Genomic DNA, 14,858 nt, shown 5'->3' on the forward strand with positions numbered 1-14,858 from the left:
GGAAAGTTCGAGTGAGAATTAAATTTTATGATGATGTCCGGCTCAGATTTATCTTTAACGTACTTACGACGAAATTCCCTCATAGTTATATGTCCTACCTAGGTATTGAAAAAGTGAGAGTTTACTCTTAAACTTCGCCATCCAAACAACGTAATTAAGAACCCCTACCCTCGAATTAACAATTCCCTCCAACGAAAACACGTTCTTATTAAAGGAGGAGGATCCAATGAAAAATTAAGAAGACAACGATGAGAGAGCTCAAACGATTGACTAGGTGGCGCGCCAATGGTGGTCGATCAGGCAATGTTGTGTCATACTCTATCCGTCCCAAAATATAACTAAGTATCGGATAAGACATTTCATAATAGTATGAATCTACAGTATGTCAAGATTCGTATAACTAGGAAATATCTCCTCTCCTCCAGTCCAAGTTTCTTATGTTTTGGGACGGAATGAGTATATGATTTATCCTACGTCAAATCTCTCTAATTTTAGCTAAATTTATAGAAAAACCTATGAACACCTATAACGACAACTAAAATACATTATCAACACACATTTTATATAGATGTTGATATAGTTTTATCATAAATTTACTACAAGTTAGCGAAATATGGAAAAAGAGTATGTATCTATACTATCTATAAAATTATAACCCACTAAGTCTAAAACTCAACATGTAACCATGCTACATCATCACCCACTAACAATAATTACATATTTAACCTCATGCAAGCATACAACATCATCTACAATTTATTTAATTCAACAAATTAACATACAAACATATCCAATCATCACCCGTCACATCATTTGCATAATATTTTAACAAATCTATCTATCATTTTTATAATGTTTAACATATATTTATCAATATGTTTCATATTAGGTTATCATTTGTTTGTTTCATGATAAGTACTGATACACCTTATATTTTATTATTTTTTCTTTTTTACTTCTATCTTGGTTGTAAAAAAATATATTAAAAATTACTTAGTAATTCATGCAGCAATACACGAAAAATCACCGAATCACCTAAGAATAGACTGGCACAATGAATGCGAAGAAGACTACGCTTCATCCGTGCACTAGTATTTGCAGAGTGCGACGTTTCACTGACAAACCGACTGTCACAACTAGAGACAGAATTAGTGAATTCAGAACAAGATATCGAGCTCGAACTTGATTCAGTAAAAATTTGAGCACCAATCAATCATGAAATATTTTGCTTTCTTTCAGAACATCTCCTCTCCTCGACGAACATAAAAAAGGAGGCTAATGGAAGAGCTAACGGAGTAATATTTACTGATCCATGATAGATGAACCAAAGAACAGTCAAAAATTAAATGGCGGCTTCAGCTCAATTTCGACCGCCCATTGTGTTGTCTAATTTTATCCTTTTTGATCCCTTTTGCTTCTGATGATCTTTTCTTGTTGGGGCTGACGCATCATGTAGGAATGTGCAACTAGCACCATTTCGACAACCCTTCGGGCTGTTAAAGTATGCACACGGTTTCATCGGCCTCACCTTGCCATCTCTGCTCACCATAGCAGCAGCACCGTTCATGGCATCAATACCGCCATTTTGTGGAGGACCAGGTTGGCGGTACATACCAAACTGCATTCCATGCTGCTCAAATGGTTGTTCCAGTCTCTCCCCTCCATGCTGATGGATGAGGGTTTTATAATAGCCGACACCCCTCCCTGGAACACTTCCAAAGTTCACTGATGGGCTTGAACTTGGCAGGGCACTTCCAAAGTTCATTGCTGGGCTTGAACTTGGTGGATGATTCATAGCAACTGAAGGAATGGTTGAAGGTGGCCGATTCATCATTGGTGGTGGAGGCGGCAGGGTAGGATTCATGCCATGAAAGGTTCCGACATGATCAGAGAAGGGGGCAGGAGAGCTTGCAGTTATTTGGGGTGGTGGGATTGATACCAATGGGGCAACAACAGAACTACTAGCTGATTGTTCATGTCTGACTGGGCCACATTCTTTCATTAACCTCTGAAGCTGTGAAGGATCACTTAGTATTTTGAAGAGTAGTTCCTGGTCAATCGTGCTCCCGTTTTGGTCAGCCATGCTCCCATTTTGATTACTCTGTATGGTTTGCATAATTGCAGTGACTGTTGCTGAGACTGCAGCCTGAGGCTCAATGGTGAATCCAGAACTTATAGCACCACCACATGGTGGTTGTTGCTCAGCGGAAACAGGAGTATTTGAAACTCCTGTTATGTTGTAATGGCTTGGTAGATCAAGGGTTGGTCCTTCCAATTGATCAGATGCATCATCATCTTCAAGAGGGATCAAAGGAACCAACAGGGTTTTGGAATCGTCATAATGGGCATCTTTCACATCAAGAGAAAGAAATGGGCTGGATTGGCACACAAAAAAATCATTATAAAAAATGGTATGTGACATCTGAAGAACTTGTAATGAAAAAAAAGGAGCTTGCTTACTTTGGCGGAATGTTCGATGGACGTGGGTAAATTGCCTCAAGCGCTCCATTTATTCTCTCATTTTGAATTTCAATCTCCCTACTTTCTTCTCCAGCAACAATATGCCAATCCTGCTCCAATACTATCTGCAATCAAGAGAGTGTTGGGAATTTCAGTAATCTTTGAACTTGTCTTGCTATTGTCCAACACAACAGTAACTGTGAGCCTTACATGTGGGGGGCATTTCCACCTAATTAGGGGGATTTGAGACATGTCAATTTTGAGGTCATTGCTTGGCGGCAATGACTCAAAGCCTGGAGGCAAGGAATCATCTGAGCTTGGGCCAGCTGCATGCAGTAACCATGAGCCTTTTGCTTGGAGATTATCCTGCGGTCTTAATCCAGCTTGAGAGGGGGAATCCTCTGACAGGAAAAGCCTTACCTGACACAAACACATGATACAAGGTTGTTCAGTATTTATAATTTATTACAATGCTTTAGTGACACAAGAAACATTAAACGAGACAATCAAGTCCGAAGAACATGGGCAATAAGATGATTCACTATCATGAAGCATTCTGTGAGCCAAATAACAAATTTGAAGAACTTGGTCATCGTATCATCAAAAGGGCTATAATGCTGGGTGATAAAAACTTCAGCTCAGATTAAATTTAATCTTCTGCTGACTACCAAAATGTATAGTTCAATGAAGTCTCAAAAAAGAATAATTTTTTTAGGAGGGTTCACAATGTTAAGGCATGATAACAGTTTGTGACAGACATTAACCTCAAACAAAGCAAGGAGCTAGTTTCTATCCAATGTTCTTTTTTCTTTTTTGAAAGAACTCCATCCAATGTTCAATCACTTGCTTAGCACCTACCTGCCTCCAGGATAGTTAAAACCATTCTTTATTATCCAGTAAAATAAAAGGATTGTTTAATACCTTCATGCCACTTTTATATATCTTATATGCCTATCCAAGACAAGATGAAAAGAAACAAGAACTAAACCCTTCCTCTTCAATGCCATTTCAGGGCTACTTCAGCAGTTCAACTATTTATTCTTTTAATTTTCCTAACATACATTCTAACAGCCGGCAGATTGCAGCTTGTATGAATCCACAAAACACAATTGCTGACTAGTTTTAAGATGTTTCTTAACAGAAGACTATGACCATCCTTCAAAATTCTAGAACACCAATAAAAATCTCTTACAATTAATACCATCTTACTATTGATCATTTATTCAAAGTACTACTAAACCATCAGCCAAATTTTATTCCCGCAATCTGTACAATTTAAACACTCAAGGCCAATGTGAAGTGCTAAAATCAACTTTCAGATAATATATACATGATTTGACACGTTGTATATGCAAATCCATATTAACTTCTTAGATTTCACAGTCCATAACATATCAGCTACCAGGCACCAGCAATCAAGATTCGAGGAAAGTACTTCATTCAGTCCTATGTAAATCTGCAACTAACATGTCATCTCACAAACAGGATACTTAAGATATGAATACCAATTTAGCTGTTCATTAGCTGGATTGGCAGTAGGAATATTTTGTTCACATTGTTGATCCATTTAAAAAACAACAATGAATACCATTATAGCACGAAGAAAGAAAGGTGCACGTGCAAGGGGAAAAGGAGTGTTGTATTGGTGATATGGATGCACTTTCATACGGTTGTCAGTTATCCGTCCATACGTACAAAAAGGATATGAGTGGAACAAGGAGTCAACTCTGGACTTATCACAACATAGCATAAGGATGAGTGGAACAAGGAGCCAACTCTGGACTCTGGACTTATCACAACATAGCATGGTATTGATATCACTAAAAAAAATACTGGTGATATAACAATCATGGAAGCAACATGCATGTGTGATTACATATATATAGACGTGGCCTTTGAAGGATGCTTACTGCATATGCTGATTACTTGGTTTCGGTGAAATAAATGCTTTAGTATCTCATGAGCTTATTGTGAATTGCTGAATAAATTAGAGATTATTGTGAATTGCTGAATCAATTAGAGATCACTCTTTGTACTTCAAAGCAAAAAAAGGTTGAGATGAATCATATAACTCATAGAATATTTGTTTCATGTCTTACTTTCATCCTTTAAAGTCATGTGTTAACAAGTGATATAAGCTCCACATAGCTTAATATGTTAAAAATGATATATTGGTCATTAAGTTCTATAGGACACTTTGAATTGAATCATCAAAGTTTATTAGAGTCATTAATGGCAGGAAATGGTCAAAATGAGACGAAGCGAGATAGCCTGATTAAATGTTTACATTACTTTTAAGTGTAGTGCTACAGTTCAATTCTTGATCCCAAAATGAAGCACAATCCTGATTAAATGTTTACATTACTATTGAGTGTAGTGCTACAGTTCAATTCTTGAGCCCAAAATGAAGCACAATCCAATATATTATACCATAAACAGCCATACTTTTGAATTATTTTTGTTTGTATCCTATTAACACATTAGAACATCCTTTAGATTAGGTTTTAATATATAAAAGTTAACAATTTGAACCTAGACAACAGTCACATGCTTCAAATTAACATTGCTTGTGTTTCATCCCAATATATGACAATTCTGAAATATATGTAATGCCTAGTCAATTAAAGGTAAAAAAAAAAGTAAAAAAAATCCAGCATTTTTTGCAAGCTAAACAATTCATGGTATTCGAGTTATAGAGGGTAAATAATGAGACATTTCTCAAATACACGTCCTATCATGCATACTGATGTGTCAGAGACATGACCTGCTTTGCATCAGGTGTCTATTGAAAATCTAAGCCCCAATCTCATTCGGTGTCTATTGAAAATCTAAGCCCCAAACTCATTCGGTGTCTATTGAAAATCTAAGCCCCAAATTCATTCATATTTAGGGCAGTGCTTGCTGCCTGCTAGGGCATAAAATTCAGCATTACATGTGAACACTAACAGAAGTTGGTATAGACCTATGGAATAAAAATTATAAAAAACCTAAGACGAAAATTGTGAACAAATGCCATTTAAAATTATCTGGCTATACAATTTGAATAGAATCTTAAAGCATGCAGTCCTTCCACTCAAGAATATGAAAAAAAAAAGATTCTTTGGTACATAATTTTCTAGATGAAGATCAAATGGCTAAATCTTGCTTCACCGATGGGACATATTTTGTCCCCAAAAGAATGATACACCAATGGGACATATTCCCCAAAAGAATGATAGTTTACATGCACCAGGTATCATGTTGTTATCGTCCTTTTTGTTTCATTATCTGCGTATTAATTGTGGTTCGGTACTGATATTTGCTGGGGGTTCCCCCATCTTTTTTTCGCTGCAAATTCAGCATAGAAATTCTGCATCATTGGCAGAATGAAATCCATCTCAGTCGATTCTTCTGCTCATGGATTTGCAAACTGAGAATAGCATGTTCGTTTTTTTTGTAAGCATTCACACATTTACCACTGAAAAAAAATTGAGAGATCGTATTTGATCGTATTTTTCGCGGAGTTTGAACAAAAGGCGACTAAATCAAAAAGCAAATCAAGGGTAGAAAGCGAGCTAGCAGAGCAAAACAATCTCCAACGAATGCACTGCACGGAGACGATGCAAATCTCCGCAACAAAACTGGGAGATACAGGATAAGCGAATCCGTCTCCTCGCCGTGGCGGTGGCAAGTTTTTATCACAGTACCTTGCAGAGATTGCCTCCGGAGGCCCATGAAACGCGCCTGGATCGCCTCGACCCCATCATTACTCTCCAAACCCAAGCAACCAATCCGAACCGATCCGATCTACAGCGCGGGAAACCCTAGATAGGGTGGGGCGGGCGATCGACGGACGGACGAACGAGCGGAAAAGCCGGCGGCGGGTTCCCGACCCCGAGATCGGGACGGTTTGGGGTTTCCTCCTGCTTCTCCCCACTCCCTCCCTCGCCGTCGCTCCGGTGGCGGCGGCGGCGGCGCAAGCGGAGCGGCCGAGGGGAGGGTTGGATTTGGAGCGGAAGAGGGACGGGAGGTGGTGAGGCGGATGGGCTGGCTCTCGCGTCGGCGGCTTTGCCCTTATTTCTTCGCGTCGATTTGCTTTTCTTTTCTCTCTCTCTTTTTTTTTTTTGTAATTTCTGCTCTCTTTCCGCGCTATTTTGGGCTGCTTAGTTTAGCGGTTTATTCTTTTAAAAAAAAACTTCTCCGGATCTTCTAGGCAACGCTTTGCGTGTTTACCATGTTACCCTTGTCCGTGACGGAGGCAGGTCATGTGCCTGACGGTTTCGTTCTTGAACTCAATCATGGACTCTGGTGACCGTCTCGTCGTGTTGTTTTAAAATGGATTAGATCAGTGTTTCAGGAGACGTTTCAGATAAGAACTCTGTCATCCATCCAACGAGGATAATGACTGAAGGATATATTTTGAGTTAGGTTGGTATTCCTAGCAACCTGTATCCTGACTTCAACAACATTTATCCTGACTTCAACAACCTGTATCCTAACCTCAGCTGCATCTCAGCTCCTAGATAAGTATCATTGCTTCCCAGTTGATAACCATATCAGGTCGTTCGAACAGCTAAAGCATTCACTTATTCCCTACAATCAGTGGCTTACATAATTATAAGACTTAAAAGTATCTCGGTTCACATCTCATGTCAACAATCATGGTCATTAACATCAGGTACGTACTGCACATGCAGCCTTAAGAATCTAGACCATATTCCATAGAATACAAAGATGTCCGCCTTAAGTCCTTAACAACCATATCAGTGCGACTGAAAACACAGCGAGGAAATGGACCAGACAAATCCAACTTCCTGATCATCTCTTCTTAAAACCATACTTCTTTCGTTCATAGAAGAGATCGGTCTTGGCGCTTCCAAGATTGACAATCTTGGGACATCCATCTCGGTCCTTTTCCTGCTGAGTGCACTCCTTGCAGTAGTAGGCATCTGAGATGCCGACCCCCCCACAGATGACACACCTCCCCTGGAAGGAACCATAGTTGCACTCATCACAGACTCGGACAAGCGTACATGGGCGCACATACGAGTCACAGATGACACACTTGCCATCACATTTCTCGCACAAACGACCAATAGCAATGCCAGGCTGCTTCCTGCACATGATGAGATCAGGATGATGCTTTGCCATGGCTGTCGAATGCTAACCTGTGGAACCATAGCAGAATGCAAATATATATCAGAAACAAGCAATGCTGGTCCATCACTAACAGAAAAAACAAGCAGAAAAAAAAATCCATTTGTATACTATTCAGCTGTTGGTCGAACAACTCTATGATCTTTGGGCATAGTATGTGTAAGAGAAGCAATGCTGATTACAGACTTTCCAGTGAAGAACTTAACAGGCACATCAACAGAACAATTTCTAAAACAATAAATACTCATGGTTGAACAAATGGGTTACTAACTGAAAGAAACTGCTAGATATAGGACCACTCCGTTTTGTTAGACCTTAAAATATAGTTAACCATACTGTCACCAGGTCATTCCATCGACTCTAGTGCTGCAATATGCAACCACCAAGTTTGGCATGCGAATTTACTGATAAGCTGCACCAAAGCCAAAGACAGAAATGTACATGCAGCCAATGATCTCAAAAGAGTGTCATGGCAATGCAAGGAGGAAGGGGGTGGTCAGGACTCGGGATCAGAGACAGGTGGAGGTAGCAGCAAGGAAGGCCTAAGGTCACCTAGGGAACACAATGCAGTGAGGAGGAAGAGGTGGCTGCGGACTGGGAGCAACCTGGACATGAGGAGGGGATGACTTAAACAACGGGGTAGCAGCTAAAGGTGGCCTGAACATGAGTTGGTTTGAATCAACAGTACACTGCCCAGTAGCAAAAGAAAACCACCTTGCAATCACACTAACAAGAGTATACAGAGCAAAACAGAGATGCATGCTACAGGATCACTAGTAGTTCATCATCAAATTAACAAGCTAACCAAGGAGCAGTGCTGGCCCCCTGATCTCAAACCTTCAGCTTAGCAAATTCTAATCCCCACCTTAATTCTATTGTGCATCAGTAAGCAGGATTCTTAACCCAAGCTCTCTAAAACCCTGCCTAATCCAACATCCATCCGAATTCGCCCAAAGTACAACACAAACCTCCATGTGAAGGAATAGCAACAGAATCTCATGGATCAAAGATCACGGATAGCCAGAGATTGGCAGCCCAACCAGCAAGCAAGAACGCTCTGCTCGGTGTCCCTCCCCGCAAGGCCGCAACCACTTCGCAAGCTGCTCTACTCGGCGCGTCCCTCCCCGGGGATGGCAACGGGGCTGGATCAGCCCCGTAGCCGACAACCGACAGAAAATCCACCATCGAAGCCCAGCATTATTCACTAATTCAGCAATCCAAGCAGCAGATTGAGATTAGGGAACCCAAAAAAAGAGGCGTTGAGAGCTTGCTTGCTATACCGAAGAGTATGAGACGCGGCGGCGATCTGCGCGAAGGAACCGACGACGAGGTGGCGGCGTTCTGGTCGCGGATCCGACGAGGACGAGGCGGCGTGGTCGAAGCCGGCGGTCGGTGGCCTTCAACTCCTCGCCGCCACTCCGATGGCGAGGCCCGATTCCGGCGGCGGCGGAGACGAAGGGTTTGGGGGATTTGGAGCGGAAGAGAGACAGATCAAACGAGAGGATCTCCGTCCAGATTGCTCAAGAATCCAATCCAACGGCTGGAACGCGCAGCCGCAGGAATAACGCTACGGCCCAATTAATTACAATGGGCCACACGCTCGTGGCCCAACTAGCACTGGCCGGCGAGAGTTCGTCCTCCACGGCGGCGGCGGCGGCGGCGGAAACGCAATGGACCCCGGGAAATCGTTCTCTGCGGCGGAGGAGGAGGCGACGGATTCGGTCTCTACGAAGCCGGAGGAGGTTGCGGCTTACCAGAGCAGCGAGGCCAAGCAGGCGAAGCTACAGTCCATGCTCGCCGCCCTCCTCGACGACCCCATACTCGCCGACGTGCCCAGGAAGCCCTCCCTCGCCGACGTCGACACGCTGATCAACCTCGAGCTCGGCAGCGCCATGCGGCTAACCGTCGTCAAGCTGGATGGCACCTCCTTCGGTACTGGTCCCTTCGAATGCCACATTTCACTGCCTGTTTGGTTAATTTGCATCTACTAGTAGATTGCATAAATCGTATGACGTTTTAATGTCTTCTTTGTGTGTGTGAAAGATGTTGCAATGTTGAACACAGCCACTGTCAAGGATTTGAAGATGGCTATCAGGAAGAAGACGGATGAGATTGAACAGGAAAAGATGGGCCATCGTCATATCTCATGGTAAAGCCCACATCTCTTTAAACAATGTGATGATTGCAAATTGTTTCTCCTTTCTACGGTGGATGATATCCTGCGATGAATACCATTTACTTTCACTCATGGTAACCTTATTTGTCCTGATCACTAAATGATCTTTGAAACATTTGCAATGTAATTTCGCTGTCTAGCATCTCCTACAAGGGAGACTAGAGCAACGTATTGATCAATCCAGAGGTATTGTGCATAAGGATGTCATGGGGTATATATGCTGAAAGAGTGAGAGTCACAGGATATATGAGATTGATTTGAGTTGCAGCCTTGTAGGGTTGCAGCTTAGCTCAAACCCCATATGAACCCAAGCTGAAATTTGTTTTGATTTTGAGTTGATCTTACAGCAAATTGGTGAGCTCAACTTTTGTAGGCCTGAATCTGTATGCATAATGAGTGAAGCCCATTTAGTTGAGGTTATAGACAGGTCCTCCATATCTTATTACTTGTCAGTTGAAACTAAGTAAATTATAATCATGATCGTGCTGATCCTTCTAGGTTTCTATTTTTCTTTATGGCTTTTTTTCAAGAACTATCAGATCCCTTCACAGGTATAATCATATTTCCTTAATTTTAGGAAGCTTCAGTCCTGTTGTCCTACCCTGTCAAGGATCACACTTCTCTGCTGATTATGCTTGTGCATTTCTTTTACCTAGCAAGTAGTGATCACTGGAAAGAGATCCCAACACTACTACCACTAAATTTGCATATATGGTGCCTGACATGCTGGGGGTAAGTTCAATCCCTGGAATCAAGTATGGCTGTTTGTTAAGCTAAACTATAAATTATGGAAGGAGTAACTTTTGTTACTTCTGTACAACCAGAGCATTTGCATTACCAGATGACTAGTGACAACAAAATAATGCGTTTTATTTTAAAGGAAGCAACGAAATAACATGTTGTGTTGAAATTGTAGCCATAGAACTAGTTTGAGATTCTGTCTCCCTGATGCTAACACAGCCTTAGCCAGAAACTTAGCTTCAGGTTTGAGCCACAGCCCACAGAATAGCTGATATAAGAGTTATACGTTATCCTGAATAGGCTGACTCTTTGTTTGCTTCAGGTTTGAGCCACAGCCCACAGAATACGTTATATGTGAGCTAGATGTTCATCGATCTCTTTGTTTCATAATTCATCTGAATCCGTTCCGCAAACTCCATGTTTCCATCTGTTCCCTACACATAGTAACTGAAATGCACGGACATGTTGTTTGTCGATATCTCCCACCGTTAAGGATATTGTGAACATCTGAAATCTGATTTATGCATTTTTATTGTTATGTATGCCCTCTGTAATATTAGTTCTCTTTGTTCCAGGAAGCATATTTGGGATAACTACTGTCTGACACATCAAAATGAGAAGTTGATAGATGACAATTCCGTGCTTTCGTCTAATGGCATTTGTAATAACTCCAAGGTAGTTCTTTTATTGAAGAATACCAGAGTATATCCGCTTTAATTAACCATAATGTTCGTCAATTTTCTGTTAAATGTTTTTAATCACATATGCTTGTTGGGAGTTATATCCTTTATTTTCTGTTTCTCTTTTCTTTTTGCATTCTAGTACAAAATTTGAGCGCCTGTCTTATTTGATGATATGACACAGTTTAACCTACATGGCACACATCTGTTTGAGGATATTACTTACTAGTAATACTTATTATATTACTTACAAAGTGTGCACAGTTGAGGATACTGCACACATCTGTTTGACTTCATCTCTATGTTCTGTCAATCTAGGTTTATTTCTCGCCGCACGTTATGTCCAGGGTATATCGAAAGCACTCAAGAAGAAGAAAACACCGCTTTTTCCATGGTCTTCATAGGAAAATGTGATCCCATCTTGTTTATTTGAGCTGGTGTTGGGGAGCAGCATGGTCACATCAGAGACAAAGAGGTGGCCAACCTTCAGTTCTATTGACATGAGGGAAGCATGTAGCATGAAACCATTGTTCTGAAATTCTTCGATAATCTCAGCTGGAAAAGAGCTGTAATATCTTTTTTTTTTAGAACCAAGAGCAGATCGTGCAAGCGTTTCATATGTTCTTATATTGTAGCTACTTTCAGTCATGTAAGTTTTCAGTAGTTAGGACTTAGGCGTGGTAATACATCTTTCACTTGTACTATCTTTTGAGGGGGTAATATTATGGAACCAATTCCTCAGCTATGTTTGATCTTAAAAATGATGCTCTCAGTTCAAGTAATTAGGTTGTGAATGCTTCTTAGGCTTTGTAAGTAATTAATCTATGAGTGAACTCCTACTATACTTTTTGTTTGTTTGTTTCAGAAAGCTCTGAAATGTTCAGGATCATTTTCATTTTTTATAATCGCAGCTCATAGGGTCATAGTATATAGTACAATATCTCTATCGAACAAAAAATATATATATAAGTTTTCTCTTAATATCTCTATCGAAGAAAAACTTGCATTTCTTCACTGTGCTAACAGCTATTGCGACGATATGCTTTGTCTGATCATCAGATATGAAAAAGGCATAAAGCGAGAATGTGTGTACGTGAGCAGGCGAGAGCATTTCCAACACTGCAGAAGTAAATGTGATGATCACACTGGAAAGGCTGACCATTTCCTAACACTAGCCAACAATTCAAGTTCAACCAAAGTGGTCCCAGGCTTGCTACTATACATGGAATTCTGAAACAAGAAACTGGCAGTACAAAAAGCGAAAATTATACTCCTGCTGAAAAAAGGAATGAGAAAAATCTCAACAGGTGATGAGCATGAGCAACCAGGCAGTAGTAAACAGCAGACAGACAGAGAGATATAGATAACTTTTTTCCTTCAGCTGGAAGCCATCAAAGGGAGAGACAAGTTTGACACAACTGTGCCCAAACACATCACAACCAGCCAGCCACTAGTGTAGTTAGTAGTAGCAACTTAGCATGCAGTGCACTACCAGTTGAGGACCACTGCATTCTACAGGCAGCATGCATGTTATAATGCTGCATACTCCCTAGCTATATAAATATAGTATCTTTCAGACATGCTTCTATATATGCTTCCTTCTAGCTAAGCTCTCTAGTAGCTAGGACATGGACACCATTGCTCTCTCAATCAGAAACACTCACACTGTTCTTCTCATCAAGCAGTTGGCATCATGGCATGAAGGCAAAACAGCTCTATCACATGGACCCTGCAGGGTAAGGTGAGCATGAGCAGTAGTAGGAGCTGAGAGTGAGCTCCAGGGATGTGCCTGCTGCCGGCCCATCCTGGCTGTGCAGCTGGCTGCTGCTGCTGCTGTAAAAGTTGTGCTGCTGCAAATGCTGCTGGACCGTAATGGTGTTGGTGGTAGCAGCAGCAGAACCCCAGCGCTGGAAGTTGGACGGGAAACCGCCGTGGCCGGCGTGACGATGCGCGCCGTCGCCGCCGCCGCCGCCGACTGGGAAGAGTGGAAGCGTCTCGGGCTCGCGAGTCGTCGTCGTCATCGCCCACGGCGTCGGGGCCGCCGCGGCGGCGCCGCCGCCGCCGCTCACGCCCATGTAGTCCTGCAGCATTGCACATTAGCTTGCTCTTGCATGGTGAATTCACACACACCTGGAGGAGGTAGTAGTACGTGTGATCATACCTGCAGGAAGGTTTTCTCGGCTGCCATGGCGGTGCAGTCCCAGTTGACGACGTTGGCCTGATCCGTCTGCACGGCGCCGCCATTGCCGACGTAGAAGCCCGGGAAAGAGGGAGCCGTCGCGCCTGCACACGCAGAAGCATCGATCGGCGGCTCGGCGCCGGCTCGCGCATTACAGCTTAGCAGGGAAGCAGCGATCGGAATTAGCCATGACGCAGCAACGTACCAGCTGCTGTAGGCGAGAGGGAGAGGACGGCGAGGTGGCTGGCGTCGGCGTCGGCGGCGGCGGCGGTGGTGGTGGTGACGTCGAGCGTGGTGAGGCGCTTCTTCTGGCGCTCGCGGGCCTTGTGGTTCTGGAACCAGTAGAAGACGTTCTTGCCCTCGATGCGGCCGTACTGGCGCAGCATGGCGGCGATCCGCTGGATCTGCTCCGAGTTGGGCGACCTGATGCCGCAGCTGTAGTACAGCTCCCGCAGGATCTTGATCTGCTCCGTCGTCGGCGTCCACCTCGTCCCGCTCGGCCGGCACACCGGCACACCACCCCTCCCCGCCACCTCCTCTCCTCCCCCTCCACCCACCTGCTGCCGCTGCTGCTGCTGCATGTGATCCATGGAAACGGATGCCAAGTGAAACCAAGAAGAAGAAGTAGAAGATCAAGAAGAGGATCAAGATCAAGATGAAGAGGAAGAAAGGGCTTGTGGCCTTGGACTGGGTGGAGGAGGGACATGAGGGTTTATAAGGAGGAGAGAAGGATGGAGTGAAGGTAGCTAGGGAAGGGGAGCTATGGAAGGTAGGGGGGGTGATATAGGTTGGGGCGCTCTGAGGGAGAATCATGGATATCTTTTGGAGATGGACAAGTGAAGTTGACACACGAGGTAGGAGAAGGAAGAGAGGCATGTGGGGACTACGCAAGGGGGCGTACTACCATGCAGGCGCCTCCTTATGGCAATCGCTTCTTCCTCCTCTCCTCTCCTCTCCGATCCTTAGCTAAGCTGCAAGCCTTCTCTCTCATCATACACAGAGAGAGAGAGAGAGAGAGCATGCATGTTGATGCTTTCATTGAGCTGTATTTGGAGGCAACCATGGTGGTGGCATGGTTTGTGGTTGTGATGTGAGAGTTGGTACCATGTTGCTTCTTCAAACTTGCCTGTGTTTTCAGTTCTCTGTGAATAATGTTACGTTATGAGAGGTGTGTGTCGATCAGATTGACAGGGAAAATAATCCAGTTCGTCCGGTGCTTTATAGCTGTGTTTAGATCCAAGGGTAAAATTTGTTACCGTGTCACATCGAAAATCGGATATACGAATACACATTTAAAGTATTAAACATAGTCTAATAACAAAAAAAATTACGGAATCCATCAGTAAACCGTGAGATGAATTTATTAAGCCTAATTAATCCGTCATTAAGCTTAAAAGATTCGTCTCGCAAATTAGTCGCAATATGTGCAATTAGTTATTTTTTAGCATGTATTTAATACTTCATACAGGTGTTCAAACGTTTGATA

At 42.8% G+C, this 14,858-nt stretch overlaps 4 protein-coding genes across 6 annotated transcripts; 1 reads left to right on the top strand and 3 right to left on the bottom strand.

Moving 5' to 3' along the window:
* Positions 1 to 1,150: 1,150 nt before the first annotated feature.
* On the bottom strand, positions 1,151 to 6,532 carry LOC4337302 (zinc finger CCCH domain-containing protein 30-like). Of its 2 annotated transcripts, none has more exons than NM_001419912.1 (4): positions 6,147 to 6,532; positions 2,671 to 2,880; positions 2,461 to 2,585; positions 1,151 to 2,375 (listed from the first exon to the last, which is right to left on the bottom strand). In NM_001419912.1, exons 1-4 carry the CDS (start codon positions 6,204 to 6,206, stop codon positions 1,361 to 1,363), a joined length of 1,410 nt encoding a protein of 469 aa, NP_001406841.1. In that variant the 5' UTR covers positions 6,207 to 6,532; the 3' UTR covers positions 1,151 to 1,360. The 2 variants fall into 2 exon arrangements, with proteins under 2 accessions (NP_001406841.1, XP_025880556.1); XM_026024771.2 differs by having other exon boundaries at positions 1,153 to 2,375; positions 2,671 to 2,875; positions 6,147 to 6,488.
* A 466-nt stretch (positions 6,533 to 6,998) lies between these two features.
* Positions 6,999 to 9,093, bottom strand: LOC4337303 (PHD finger-like domain-containing protein 5B). Its single transcript, NM_001419913.1, has 2 exons — positions 8,877 to 9,093; positions 6,999 to 7,607 (listed from the first exon to the last, which is right to left on the bottom strand). Exon 2 carries the CDS (start codon positions 7,588 to 7,590, stop codon positions 7,258 to 7,260), a length of 333 nt encoding a protein of 110 aa, NP_001406842.1. The 5' UTR covers positions 7,591 to 7,607; positions 8,877 to 9,093; the 3' UTR covers positions 6,999 to 7,257.
* A 97-nt stretch (positions 9,094 to 9,190) lies between these two features.
* Positions 9,191 to 11,938, top strand: LOC4337305 (U11/U12 small nuclear ribonucleoprotein 25 kDa protein). Of its 2 annotated transcripts, none has more exons than XM_015780794.3 (4): positions 9,191 to 9,528; positions 9,640 to 9,745; positions 11,089 to 11,188; positions 11,512 to 11,938. In XM_015780794.3, the coding sequence occupies exons 1-4, from the start codon at positions 9,267 to 9,269 to the stop codon at positions 11,605 to 11,607; spliced, it is 564 nt and encodes a 187-aa protein (XP_015636280.1). In that variant the 5' UTR covers positions 9,191 to 9,266; the 3' UTR covers positions 11,608 to 11,938. The 2 variants fall into 2 exon arrangements, with proteins under 2 accessions (XP_015636280.1, XP_015636281.1); XM_015780795.3 differs by having other exon boundaries at positions 9,661 to 9,745.
* A 615-nt stretch (positions 11,939 to 12,553) lies between these two features.
* On the bottom strand, positions 12,554 to 14,061 carry LOC107275471 (WUSCHEL-related homeobox 1-like). The gene is made up of 3 exons (XM_015779885.3): positions 13,578 to 14,061; positions 13,355 to 13,476; positions 12,554 to 13,274 (listed from the first exon to the last, which is right to left on the bottom strand). The coding sequence occupies exons 1-3, from the start codon at positions 13,960 to 13,962 to the stop codon at positions 12,912 to 12,914; spliced, it is 870 nt and encodes a 289-aa protein (XP_015635371.2). The 5' UTR covers positions 13,963 to 14,061; the 3' UTR covers positions 12,554 to 12,911.
* Between the last annotated feature and the right edge of the window lie 797 nt (positions 14,062 to 14,858).

The sequence above is a fragment of the Oryza sativa genome, chromosome 4 (genome assembly GCF_034140825.1).
Source record: "Oryza sativa Japonica Group chromosome 4, ASM3414082v1".
NCBI classification, from domain to species: domain Eukaryota; kingdom Viridiplantae; phylum Streptophyta; class Magnoliopsida; order Poales; family Poaceae; genus Oryza; species Oryza sativa.

Excerpts from the sequence above, each read along its gene's own strand:
- LOC4337302 (NM_001419912.1), bottom strand. The coding sequence starts at position 6,206 with ATGATGGGGTCGAGGCGATCCAGGCGCGTTTCATGGGCCTCCGGAGGC. Across the intron at positions 2,586-2,670 it reads GGTGGAAATGCCCCCCACAT|ATAGTATTGGAGCAGGATTG; the intron begins GTAAGGCTCACA and ends TCTTGATTGCAG. Across the intron at positions 2,376-2,460 it reads CCATCGAACATTCCGCCAAA|CCCATTTCTTTCTCTTGATG; the intron begins GTAAGCAAGCTC and ends GTGCCAATCCAG.
- LOC4337303 (NM_001419913.1), bottom strand. The coding sequence starts at position 7,590 with ATGGCAAAGCATCATCCTGATCTCATCATGTGCAGGAAGCAGCCTGGC.
- LOC4337305 (XM_015780794.3), top strand. The coding sequence starts at position 9,267 with ATGGACCCCGGGAAATCGTTCTCTGCGGCGGAGGAGGAGGCGACGGAT. Across the intron at positions 9,529-9,639 it reads GCTGGATGGCACCTCCTTCG|ATGTTGCAATGTTGAACACA; the intron begins GTACTGGTCCCT and ends TGTGTGTGAAAG. Across the intron at positions 9,746-11,088 it reads GGCCATCGTCATATCTCATG|GAAGCATATTTGGGATAACT; the intron begins GTAAAGCCCACA and ends TCTTTGTTCCAG.
- LOC107275471 (XM_015779885.3), bottom strand. The coding sequence starts at position 13,962 with ATGGATCACATGCAGCAGCAGCAGCGGCAGCAGGTGGGTGGAGGGGGA. Across the intron at positions 13,477-13,577 it reads CCTCTCGCCTACAGCAGCTG|GCGCGACGGCTCCCTCTTTC; the intron begins GTACGTTGCTGC and ends CTGCGTGTGCAG. Across the intron at positions 13,275-13,354 it reads CCGAGAAAACCTTCCTGCAG|GACTACATGGGCGTGAGCGG; the intron begins GTATGATCACAC and ends GCAATGCTGCAG.